Source organism: Siphateles boraxobius, unplaced genomic scaffold (assembly GCF_051911475.1).
Source record: "Siphateles boraxobius isolate OS27281-9 unplaced genomic scaffold, OSU_SipBor_1 7, whole genome shotgun sequence".
Lineage (NCBI taxonomy): Eukaryota > Metazoa > Chordata > Actinopteri > Cypriniformes > Leuciscidae > Siphateles > Siphateles boraxobius.
Window position 1 is genome coordinate 25,070,045 of NW_027509197.1, and position 13,566 is coordinate 25,083,610.

Sequence of the window (13,566 nt, forward strand, 5' to 3'; positions counted from 1 at the left end):
TATTTCCCTCCTGGTCGGCGGGTGGCGCCTCTCACCAGGCTCCTGCTGAACACTACCACTCATTATGCCTGATGTGTCACACCTGTGTCTTGCCCAATTTAAGTGAGTTTGTGCAATGCTTTATTGTTCAGTCTTGAGCCAGTGTTACCTGTTGCAAGCCAAGTCTGTTGAAGTTTAAGTCTTTGGACCCTTGTGTCTGTTTTTTTTTTTCACTGTTTCTTGGAAGCCCGGCTTCCTTTGTTTTGTTGTACTTTTCATTAGTAAAGATTGTTTTTAGTTGAAGATCTATGACTCCTTGCTTTTGGACCACCTCTGCTCTTGGATTCATTAATTAGGGAGTTAGCTCAATCAGTTAACTTATTGACTTAGAATACGAGAGACCCAGAGCTCAATCAGTTAACTCAGTGACTTAGAACACGAGAGACCCGGGTTCAATCCAACAGCAAGACTGAACCATAAAAATGAATCCAGCGGAAAAGAGTTAACCACCCTCTAATGTGGATCGCATTCTGTCTGAGCATATCAGAGCAAGCTGCAGCCATTCAGCCACATGTCGACACTCTCCAGGTGGCCTGCCAATCTCAATCCAGACATGTATAACACTCGAGGGCTAACTGTATCTCAGCTCAAATCTGCCACCACAGAGTGCTCAGCCTTTCATCCTGAGTTGTCTCAAGTTCCCCAGGCCACAGATGCACTGCAGCTTCTCATTTCCAAGAGTATTATGCCTCCTATGTTTCTCCCTGAACTGTCCAGAGTTCCTCCAGAGTATGCTGATCTCAAAGAAGTCTTCAGCAAGTCCCGAGCCACCTACCTTCCTCCACACAGACCACATGACTGTGCCATAGACTTGGTTCCTGGAGCATGCCCATCGCGGGGTAAGCTTTACTCTCTCTCTGGCCCTGAGAGGGCTGCTATGGAGAAGTACCTCAAGGAAGCCTTGGATTATGGTTTTATTCGTACTTCAATCTCACCTGCTGGAGCAGGGAGGGGGTTGTTGAGAAAGATGGTGACCTCAGGCCTTGCATCGACAACAGGGGTCTTAACCGCATCACCATTAAGAATCGCTACCCCCTGCCCCTGATGACCTCTGCTTTTGAGATCCTGCAAGGTGCCACCATATTCACTAAATTAAATCTACGAAAAGTATCTACCATCTGGTCAGGATTCGAGAAGGTGACGAGTGGAAGACAGCTTTCAACACCCCGACAGGCCACTATGAGGACAGGATACTGCCCTTTGGCCTGGTGAATGCCCCAGCCGTTTTCCAGGCGTTGATCAATGATGTATTGTGGGAGATGCTGAACAAGTTAGTTTTTGTCTACCTTGATGATATCCTAATTTTCTCAAGCAACTACAAAGAACACATTTAACTTGTTCTACAGGTCCAGTCCCAGTTACTTAAACACAGCCTCTTCATCGAGCTGGAAAAGAGCAAATTTCATGTGTCTTCAACCCCATTTCTCGGCTTTATCGTTTCCAAGGGCAACCTCCAGATGGATCCTGGCAAGGTGCGTGCAGTGAAGGAATGGCCTCAGCCGAATTCTGTAAATTAGGTACAACGTTTTCTTGGATTCGCCAATTTTTATAGAAGATTTATAAGAAGCTTCAGCTCTGTTGCAGAACCTCTCTCCGCACTCACCAAGAAGTCCGGCCATTCATGTGGACTGAGAAGGCCAATCAAGCTTTTAACAAGCTGGAAAGACTCTTTACATCTGCCCCTATCCTAACCCTTCCAGACCCAGAGTTGCCCTTTGTGGTGGAGGTTGACACTTCTGATGTGGGGGTAGGGGCAGTCTTCTCCCAAAGAACCAGGGTCGACAACAGGCTTCACCCATGTGCTTACCTGTCTCTCCGACTAACTGCAGCAGAGAAGAATTACGATATTAGAAACCGAGAGCTATTGTCAGTAAAGGTGGTATTGGAGGAGTGGAGGCATTGGTTGGAAGGGGCCAATCATCTATTTCTCATCTGGACAGACCACAGAAACCTGACTTACATTCGGGAGGCCAAGAGACTGAATTCCCGTCAAGCACGCTTGGCTCGGTTTTTTAACCGGTTTGACTTGTACTTTCTTACTGCCCAGGTTCCAAGAATTCAAAACCAGACGCACTTTCGAGACGGTTTGACTCCCTTCTGGTCATCCTGGGGCAACTCGAACTTGCAAGCTCATCTGGAGGAGGTTTTGGTGGCTAAAGTTGCAAAAAGACGTCAGGGATTTTGTCGCCGCTTGCACTGTGTGTGCCCAGAACAAGGAGCCCAGAACCCAAACTCAAAGACTACTGCATTCTCTACCTATCCCTAAACATCCTTGGTCGCACATATCTCTGGACTATGTCACAGGTCTGCCTGAATCCCAAGGTAATACAGTCATTCTTGTGGCGGTGAATAGATTTTCCAAAGTCTGTCACCTCCTGCCATTACCCAAACTTCCCACAGCTAGCCAGACTGCAGAGCTCCTTATGCATTACATGTTCAGGATTCACAGCTTTTCCCAGAAAATGGTCTCCGATAGAGGTTCTCAGTTCACCTCCCGGTTCTAGAAGGCATTTGGCTGCCTCATTGGCTCGCAAACCTGCCCCAGCTGCCTGTATTGTCAACGGACAACCAGGTTACACATTGAGCGTAGAATGGTGGATTCTCATCAGGTCCGTGGAAAAGTGCAGTATTTAGGCAACTGGGAGGGTTGCCTAAATACTCATGGGTGCCTGCTCGAGACATTCTGGACCCAACATTTTTGGAGTGTGTTGCAGTCATAGTTTATATATAAAGTTTATACATCAAAGTTTATATTTACAAAATACATTTGGTCAGTTAAAACCAGTGAAAATATTTTCTTTGTACTTGTGGTGAGCAGGACGAGGTCGAGGGCCATGGGAGGACAGCGTAAGGCCTGTGCCGTGATTACTGATGAGCTACACCTGCGCGACACACCGGTCTCGTATCTCTCACAGAGGAGCGGAAGCATAAAAGGAGGAGCAACGACAGTGGAGATCGAAAGAGGAAAAGGCCTGGACTTACGTTGTGTTTTGTTTTATTATGTATGACAGCAGTCGTCCATGAGGGGCTACTGTCTTTTACTTTCGTTTTGTATTTGTTTATTTTATTATCAAAGTCTTTAGATGTATTTAAATGTCTTTAAATGTTCGCCGGTTCCCGCCTCCTTCTTCCCATAACAACAAACTTTGTTACAGTACTTTTGTCAGTTAAATAAAGGTTCAAGAAAATTAACAAATCACAGATTCTTGATTTTATTGAATATTACAAAATGTCCCAACTTTTATGGATTGAGGGTTGTATAAGACAAGACAATTTTCATTCATGTATTCCAGTAACAAGAATAAGCTTTGTTTTGGATTATAGTAATGAGAATTTCAAGAGTCCTTGGTTTTCTTCATGATGTGTTATTTTTGTTTGTTCAATTTTGAGATGACATATGCATCAGACATTTCTTCATGAGATTTACCCTACTAAAGCAGTGCTGGAATAAATGTTGTGTGCTATAGCCGTTATTTTTCCAGAGTGCACTTCTACAACCATAAGACTTGAATAACGGTGGTCGGGTCACTCCTGTGCAGCCAAAAAAAAAAGCTGCCAGCTCCACTCATGCCAACCTCCAAGGCTTTGCTCCAGGACTGGCTCTGGCACTGTGACTGGCACAGTCAGGGAGACACTATGCCTCAGTTCACACAATTACACACACAACTTTTCACACCACGCCCCCGCTCCAGATTTTCTGTGCATTTGCACCATTAGCTTGGTTAGTGTGAATTTCTCACTAAACATTAGGTAGGCGATGGTTGTATAAAATCAACAGGACAGGTTTCCCCACAGGAGAGCTTTGCAGGCAGGAAAGCAAGAGCATTTAGGGTTAATTGATTCTCTCGATCAGTCACATCAAATCCAAGCTGAATGACACATTCTCTGTCTTTTCCTTTCTTTCGGCCTGCTGCGCATTCAGCCACATTCCTCTATGACTCACCCTCGAGTCTGCCAGCCGCCCAATCAGATCACTCTGTGCCGTTCTGGGCCCCCACCTGACAAGCAGCCAAATTTATTTAAAAAACAGCTTGCTGTTGGGTGTATCCTGCCTGCTGAAGGCCACGGAAGCCAGACTCACAGCCTCCAGGGAATTATGGGAAGAATTCCTTCAGATGTCTGTGTTGGTGTGCATCGGTCTGTTCCTAATAATCATACATGCTAATTTTGATATTTTTGCTTTGGTTGGTTTAATTACATATGCCCATATATATTTTGAAAAGAGGGATGGTTAAAGAGATTAACAAATGTGGAAAATGAATCACACACTAAAGCTTGCTTGCTTTCTGTGCAGATGTGCGCAAGTGTGTTTGCATTTACCTGTGTAGTAGCTGTTGACGTGGTGCTGCTCCGGGATCCCCACATTTGCTGGAACTGCACTCTGATCTCAGCAAAAGTTTCTATAATCACAGCGATGAACACATTCTGGGAACACAAGCAAACAAAATGAATGAATGTCCATAATTGATGAGATAAATGATATAGAAATTATTTATATACAGAAAATTCAGCCATACCATCGCAGAAATAAATTACATTTTAAAATACATCAAAGTACAAAAGTTATTTTAATATTTATTATAATATTTATTATATTACTGTTTTTACTGTATTTCTGATCAAATAGATGCATAAGAGAGAGCATAACAGAGATCCCGAATAACCCTGACTTTTCTATGACCAGAAATGAAGGAGTGTGCCGATTATCACTATGTTTTTGCAGATCACTGGTGTGAGAAGAAAAGGCTTTTTCCACCTTGACCAGCCAGGCGAGGAAGAAGATGAGCGTGATGAAGTAGAAATATGAGCGCCAGCGTGGGAAGCTGTCGATGGCTCGATACATGATGAAGACCCATCCCTCCTGAGACGCGGCCTCATATACTGTGAATATACTGGTGCCTGCAAGAGGAGATGACAAGAAGGGTCATGACGGGGACAAGAGAGGACAGAGGAGGGGGAGAAGCTCATGTTTGAGATGTTCCTGTGCCCTCAGAGTGGTCTGACTGGGCACAGAGACACAAAAATTCAGACATAAACACAGTCCTGGCATTAGTGAACCTTGTCAGGTGCTTCCTATTACCCAGCTATGTATTTCTGTCTCCAAACAGCTGAATGAGATGGTTATCCGCACTTCTGAAGTACTCTTTGGTTCCATGTTGTGCCGGAATGTAAAAGTTTTAGTATATCAAAGGAACTAGGCTATGAAGAACTACACACTCAAGGACAGATTGCATTCATGGCTATTATGTCTTTTTGCTTATGATTATGTATTTCCTCAAGGAAAGAGGACAAATCCTCAAGGAACTTATATGAATAGTCTTGTTATTTTCAGTATTAATTCTGCTATTTAGCCACCCTCACACTGTTCCACACCCTGTTTTACACAAAGGGAGATGTTAAGCAGAGTATTTCATTGCCTTTTCCATACAATGAAAAATTAATGGGGATAAACGTCATTATGACACCATCATGGCACAAAACATTTTTTGGGGGAATGCCAAAGCGAACAGCACTCTCAAGGAATTACCTCCTTTAAGGAATTACCTCCTCCGGAAGTACTGTATAGTAAATGTTTCTGATCAAAGATCTATTCTTTGCCAATCAAAATTAAAAATAAAATGTAATGGTTTTGGCTTTGACAACTTTAAAAAAAAATACAAATAACACAAGCACATAACAAAATGACTAAAACAAACGAATGTGTTTAGTTTGTTACTAAAACCATTGGGACTGGGTCCCAATCGCATACTAAATCATCCTAAATAGTATTTGTAATTAGAATTAGTGTGTCCAAAATCATAGTCTTTTCAAATGAGTATTCCAAATATAAATGAATTGTCTATTATTTCCAGTTAGAATTCAAAGTGCAGATCCATGCACACTCTAACAACTAATATTGCTCACAACCCATCCTGCGTTGCACGAGGATGAGATTAGAACTACAAACACAGATAAAAACAGCATTGTGAACTTTTATAAAGATACGTTTGGTCTTTTTTTTTTAAATGCATCATTATGCAAATTTCAAAGGCATAAGGGGAGTCTCCGCATGAACGACCCACGAAAGAACCATTTCTGTACGATACGGTAGAGATATGCAAATAAATTGAATGTGGAAGATTTTAAATGGGACAAGATGATTGACAAGGCAGTTTAAACGGTGACAGGATGCACGTAACTAAGCGGCAAAGCGGTCTGTAAAAGACACAATTATGACAAAGTAGTATGTCCCAAAGCTTGCCTAATCTTCTGCTCAAAACTCAAAAAGTATGTAATTTTTCTTCACAAAAACAATACATACTTTAAGGGCATAGTATAAGTGGTCTAATTGGGACACAGCATGAAATTAAAAAGTACAGAAAATATACATACAAAAAAAATTCCAAATATAAATACTGCAATAGTATATAAGTAATATTAAAATAACACTGTTTCTTACACAGCTTAGAAATTACATGATAAACAAAAGACTTATTTCATATACACGGTATTTGATGTGCTCTCTAGTTCCAAGCCCTCAATGATGTTATCTCTGCACTCACAGTGACCCATGATGCCGTGCTGCGATTTGGCTGCCAAAGGCCAGCAGGAAGCATGCCACTCAGTTCTGCTTCCTGCCATTTCCCACCAGGTCCGAGGGCACAATGGGCCAACGAGACTGGAAGTGCCCTGTAGGTTAGCTTCATCACCAACCATACACATATCCTTTACAGGGATGTTGATCCCTGTTGATGAACCCATGTTGATGAAATACACTATTTCACCTGGCTTTTTCAAAAAACTGTGTTAATTCAATATGTAATTCGCATTAGATAAAGTACATGCTTTAGTATAAACAGTAACAGAGTCTTTCCCTGGATGAATTAGAGGGAAATACACTTGGCAAACTAAAGACTTCCATTAAAAATCATTGTCTCCAGAGATGGCTAGCAAAGGAAAAACCTTTTCACACTGGATAGCCTAAGAAGGGGTATCAAGACTAAAGACCAAGGGGTATCAAGACTAAAAAAAGACAATATTATTCCAAAAGCCTTGACTGTGTTCCTACAACACTGTTATTAAAGTTTAAAATTAAACTAATAAAATAGAGATTTCATTTAAATAAAAAAATGCATTAAAATAATGAATACAATTATAAACTTGATCTAAAAATGTGATCTAAGTTAAAAATGTTTTTAAAAAATAAAAAATTGTGGTGGGGTCAGCCAAAATAAGCCATTGTTGTTGAGGCTGCAATCCGTACTGTGAACACGGATGAATTGACGACAGATCACTGATGCAGGAGCGGTTCTGGTTGACTTACACATGACTTATCTGTGTACTGAACTCTATAAAGAAGAAGAAGGGCCCTTTCGCAGATCTCAATGTTCTGTAAGTCAACGGTTCAAAGCCACAACTGTTTTAGGCAAAAGCCTCCCTTCATGGCTATTTGGAGATTAGTGGCACTGCTCTGTGCACCTTTCTAGTGGATTTATCTCAAATGAAAGCGATAAAAATATGGCATGCTGCTCCGTATAGATCAAGGTGCTTAAATAAACTGGTCTATTTGTGAAGCTGCCTTCACAATGCTTTGAAATATAAGCTTTGCTGGAAATATTACATTTCCAAAATGCAGAGAAAGAGAGGGAATTTATCTGTTAATGTTTGCTTGCACATACTGCATAGATCAACCCAAAACGCTTCAGGTAAAAATGCTACAATTAATCACACTTTGTCAAAAAAGACATAATTGTTCGTAATCACTGTACATAATTACAAAGGGCAGATATGGTATAATTTTCCACACACAATTAAAACAAGACCAATCAGGCTTATATTTCCTGTTAAAAAAGGCCAGAGCCAATGTTTTATTGAAGTAAAAGAAAAATAATATTCATAATATAATTAATATTTTTAGCAACAGCAGGACAAATTGACCAAGAACAAATTGGAGACATACCAAAAAAAGTGAAATATATGGCAGATAGCTCTAATTCTTTATCTTGATTGGATGATTGGAGCTGTGTTCAGAAATATTTTACAGTAATGCACATTCTATGTCTTTTTATTATATGCTTGGTAACTATTATTAACTGATATAAATTATTACTACAGTAATATGTTAACATGTAAGTTAGGTTAGGGATTTTATGTTTGAAAGAAGATGTGAGCTGAAATTTTGCATTGGCAAGCACTAGTACTCATATATTCTTCAGAGAACAGAGTGGATGAAAATGAACAGAGAAGAAACACAATTACAAACATATTTTTATCATGTAAGTGCCACAATGACTCACCAAGCTCATTGAAGCCACTATATCCGAGTTCCTGTCTGCTAAGTCCCAAGTCTTCCATAAGATCCATACACTTAAACCCTGCTGGACACTGATAACCCTCCCCGTTTGGAGAGCAGTGTGTATCAGGAATCGCAAGGCTGTTCCATGTCACATTACTGGAAAAAGACCAGAGTGAGTTTTCAAAAAATTATTATCAAATGTTATGTCTTATCAAATCAACCACTATATTGTAACAGGCCATCTGGTGTTTTCACAGACTAGCAGTGTTATCCTGGTGCTCTTTGGCAACACATAAAGTCAGTATTTGGGCCTGACAACCATATTCACTAACAGGTGTGACTCTAATTGCCCTGTACATGAGATAGGAGTTTTAAAGGAGAATATACATACTGGAGAATAAATGTATACATTATATACACATCTGTCTTCATATATATTCATCATCAGGCTAAGCAAAAGCACTTTACCACAATGGTAACCAAGTGTAATTGAAATGGTTCTAAATACCAACATAATTAAACATTAAACACTATCAAGTTTTGCTAAACTTGCTAACTTGCTAAAAAACATAAAATAATGACATGTTTACTCTTCACATTACAGTAAGACCCATAAAAAGCATGCTAGGAGTCAAGTTTCAGTAATGTAAACAGCAAAAATAAATTTGAGTTCTTACTACATCGACCTACAAAATTGAATCTATTATATTGCATATTTTAGAGAATTACATTAAGCACACAATCTGTGTTTTCCTGTTTTTCTTTACACACACACACACACACACACACACACACACACACACACACACACACACACACACACACACACACACACACACACACACACACACACACACACACACACACACATAACACACACACACACACACACACACACACACACACACACACACACACACATAACACACACACACACACACACACACACACACACACACACACACACACCTGCTACATTCATTCTCTCAGATTTTCATGTTTAGATGTTGCTAAGCTTATAGACTGTATCCGCTCAATTGCATAACTAAACTGTATTTAGCACTCTAAATAAAACTTTTCGACCTTAATGTCCCTGAAAGATGATAAAAGATAGATATACCCATTCTAACACACAGGCACTTGCAGATAGCATTAGATTGGACCACAGGTGTTACTTCAGGAGGCACTTGATGTCTCTAATGAAAATTAATGCTTTCAAATTGGCTTTCCAGACATACTTTCAAATTGTTTATTAAAGACTCTGGAATGAGTAGGGATCATTGATTGCAGTATCACAAAGGCCAATCAGAGGCACAGCGGCGAATCAAAATAGCTTTAATTATACAGTGATAAATAATCCGCCAAAGAGATCATCCCTTTGAAGAAACTGATAACAAAACTAGTCCAAAGATATTGATAACATCATAAAATTATCCATTTTATTTACAGTTTTTTTCGATTGCTAAACGACAGTGAGCACAACTGGAGCTACATGTGTAAAACTCTAACTACAGTCTGCACAGCAGCAGTTCATGTGGATCAAACTCTAGTTCGTTTTGCATTGCTTGAACACAGTTTTCAAAACTCTACACACTTATCCCATGAGTTTAACCACAACCTGCACAACACTGTGGATTGACAGCACTTTGTTCAAATGCTAACACACTGCTGTCAAAACTGTGAACCACACATTCAAAACAGAATAGATTTCAGCCTTGTGCCTTTCAAACACTGACTGCAATTTCAGCGGAAAGGCTAAGCAGTGTCTTGTTTGTTATTTGTTCGAATTACAGTATGTACTTTTAGTTTCTACCTTTTTTTTCTCTCTCATTACTGTAATTCCGTAAATTACTACAGACTATTGAAGCAAACTGCTAATTTTCATTTACCTTAAAGAATTGTTATGTTCTAAAAATTTAAATAAATCATGTGAAAGATTGTCACTCTTTTCTTTGAAGAAAATATTACTTTGAATGAAGTCACTGAAATTGTTCAAACTGTAAAGATGAAAAGTTTGTATTTTCTGTATTGGAGTTTGATGCTAGTGTTTTTACTCTCAGTGTGTTCTGAGTGACAGTGTGTGTTATCTCAGTGAGCCATGTGTTAAGAGTTGTGTTGCTTGGAATGAGTTTTGCAGGTGATGTGAACTGTTTAGCTCAGGTGACTGTTGGTAGTGCAGACTGTAGTTAGAGTTTTGCACATATAGCTCCAGTTGTGCTCAATGTCGTTTAGCAATCGAAAAAAACTGTAAGTATTGTACACTTAAATGAATATAAAATGCTAGGAAATACAGACGGAAACAGAGATTGTATCATATTGATCACCTGTCATAACTTGATGCCTGTAATTGAGAGAAATGTGTGGGACATTTTCTAAACAAGGTGATAGTTTATGATTGGCAAGGTCACAAGGCCTGTGCTCATCCATATTTTAAGCACCCAAAAAAAAAAAAACGTTGTGACATCAAATCTAAAAATATATCCCCAATAGACACAAGTATGGCAAACTCCCTAGCACATTTATCCAATTAAATCCATGTGTAATTCAGATAGCGACTAGCCAAGGACAAATATTGTAGTTCTGCACAATGATCAACACTGAGTTTTTCCGAAATACACTTCCACTTGCATGACGCATGAAATACTGCCTGTCTACATATATTACATGGCAGACATTATTTTTTAACCTATGACTAACACCTTTTGAATAATAATATGTTGAATGTCAGTGCAGTGAGATATCTCACAATATAAGAGCTCTTTTCTATCATGCACATATAGACGGATTGAGGCCAGGCAGCTGAAAAGAGGCAAGCATGTGCATGATGCCCAGGCCACACAGGAAACGTTAATTATTGTGATTAGAGCTCAGCACACTCTTCTGTTGCTGATGGTTTAGGTTCTTTGTTTTAGTGCCGGCTCTGACACGCCACTCATCTGCAAAGGAATATTAAATAGGCCTGGGTTTTAAAAGAGAACCACCTCCACAGCTCCATACACATGCTGCATTAAGACTGCGCTCAACCCTGCTTTCGTCACGCCTTCAAGTTGGGATGCGTGTGAGTGTTCCAGCAAGATTTACTGTTCATTTTTAGACATGAATTTCTGTTGGCTTTTCAAGCGCCTCCATGTGATTAGATATGAATGAGAAATTCAGTCAAACATATCATATAATGTGTCTGTTCTTACTTGAGTGTTTATGAGGCTGTGACATCACATGATGAAAATGATGATCTGTTATTAATTCCGTTTACAGTTGCTGATGGGATTTGTATTCCAAAGAACAGATGTGTGTGGGAGGTGTACAGCAACAGACGCATACTTCTTATCTTGCTCTGATGCCAGGAAAAACTTCAGCATTATGTTGAATCATCCCCTTGATTCATCCCAGGGATAATAAACCACAAGGAGTATGATAAAACTCACCACACAAAGAGAAGTTCTTGATTTCTTGGGCTATTAGGTTAAATGATTTTATTGGATTTAAAAAGAATAGTTGAGTGAATAATGATGAAGAAACTTTCTTACTCTCTCTGAGTATCATTGGTGACACAGTGAAAATTGAAGGTGCCAAACATCTGAACCCCCAGGATTCCATACAGGAGCAGGAAAAACAGCAAAAATATGGTCACACTCCAGATCTGTTCCCCCGACCGCCTGAAAGAAATTGATTTTTAAGTGGTGGATATCTTAACAATATTAAATTCATCACATTCTTTGCACTTTCTTACTTAAGAATGTTGGTTATCCGGGTGCGCGGCAGTTCAAATCGGAAGTAGATTCGGAAGGCTCGGATCATAATGAGGGCCCTCGGTATGCGTAACATTCCCCAGGGTGACATTTGGTCCACAATCTCTGCTATTTCAAACACCTTGAGACCAGTCAGGCGAACAAGCAGATAATTGGAGTAACTTATGAAGCTCACTCCTTTTTAATTCGAAAGAAACAATTCAATTTGGAAATAACACTAAACACAATTTTCATACCTGAAGCACAAGAGAGACCCAGAGGAAGACCACCATGAAGCCATCAAACATGCACCAGCGGTCTTTAACATAGGAGTTCTCTCCCTGGAAACAGAAGCAGGTGATAAGACACAGGCTGTAAATGAAAGTCCACAGGTGAGTGGCAGCTGGTCTACCGGTCTAATGAAAGATTGTGGCAGCTGTTAACAACAGAGCCAGACAAATTCTGCAATATGAGCACTTCAGAGTATTAATCCTGCCAGACATTGCCTAACAAGTATCTAGAAAAAGTAAACATGGCATAACAAAATATAGGTAAGGAGAACAATCAAACTATGTCTCTAATTAATGGTATAGTAAATATTCAGGTAGAAGCATAACATGCCCATAAAAAATAACTATATAGAAAGTTAACTGTATATTTTCGTTCATGAAACTGGTTTCTTTTAAGCATTTATTTTTAAGCGTTAACTAGTTTATTTTAAATAGTCTTCGTGAGACTGAAAATTTCTGGTTGAAGAAATAACAGTAAAGACAGACATAAATAAATAAATGCATACATACATGCATACAGTACATAAATGTTAATTAATACTGTTAATTTATATTCACAAATATTAAGCAGAAAAAACTGTTTTCAAAATTGGTATTAATATGAAATGTATCTTAAAAAGAAAGTTATCTTGTTAGAATGATTTTTGAAGGATCGTGTGACTGATGACTGGAGAAATAGCTGCTAAAAATTCAGCTTTGCCCATCACAGGAATAAATTACATTTTAAAATATATAAAAATATAAAAGAATGTATTTTCACAGTATTAGGTTTACTGTATATTTGATCAAATAAATGCAGCAGAGGTGAGCATTAAAAACTTCTTTAGAAAACATTTTAAAAATCTTACTGACCCCAGTAGCATATAATATATATTTTTTGAAAGTACATATATTCCATATAGTCTTTCAATAAATATGAGGCCAGAAAGGGTTTATTTCAAATAGAGTGCAGCACGTCACACAGCATGTGACACCACAGGGTTTATCATGTCAACTACCTATTCACACATGCAGCTGGTGCACAGGAAATGACATCAGAGGTGTGACATGCTCAGGTTTGTTTGTTTGAGTGCAGACTGCCTTCACGCTCCAGTGGCTTTTCTTTGATTGAGGAGACAGATACTTCAGTGGATAAAACACTTGTTCTCCCAAGACATCTGCCCAGAAATCCCCTGGGATTTCAGAGCCTCTGATCAGCTCCAGTGCTCAGATCTCACACTGTATTAGTAGGCCA

The 13,566-nt window shown here is 39.3% G+C and overlaps 1 protein-coding gene across 3 annotated transcripts in view; it reads right to left on the reverse strand.

The window, feature by feature from the left end:
• nalcn (sodium leak channel, non-selective) overlaps nt 1-13,566 on the reverse strand; it is a 134,721-nt gene that overhangs the window by 105,265 nt on the left and 15,890 nt on the right. For all 3 annotated transcript variants that reach the window (XM_077216053.1, XM_077216052.1, XM_077216054.1), the window contains exons 6-11: nt 12,300-12,383; nt 12,045-12,184; nt 11,842-11,970; nt 8,316-8,470; nt 4,796-4,938; nt 4,360-4,464 (exon numbers count right to left, since the gene is read on the reverse strand). In XM_077216053.1, coding sequence (XP_077072168.1) covers nt 4,360-4,464; nt 4,796-4,938; nt 8,316-8,470; nt 11,842-11,970; nt 12,045-12,184; nt 12,300-12,383 — 756 coding nt within the window. The remainder of the gene's footprint in view (nt 1-4,359; nt 4,465-4,795; nt 4,939-8,315; nt 8,471-11,841; nt 11,971-12,044; nt 12,185-12,299; nt 12,384-13,566) is intronic.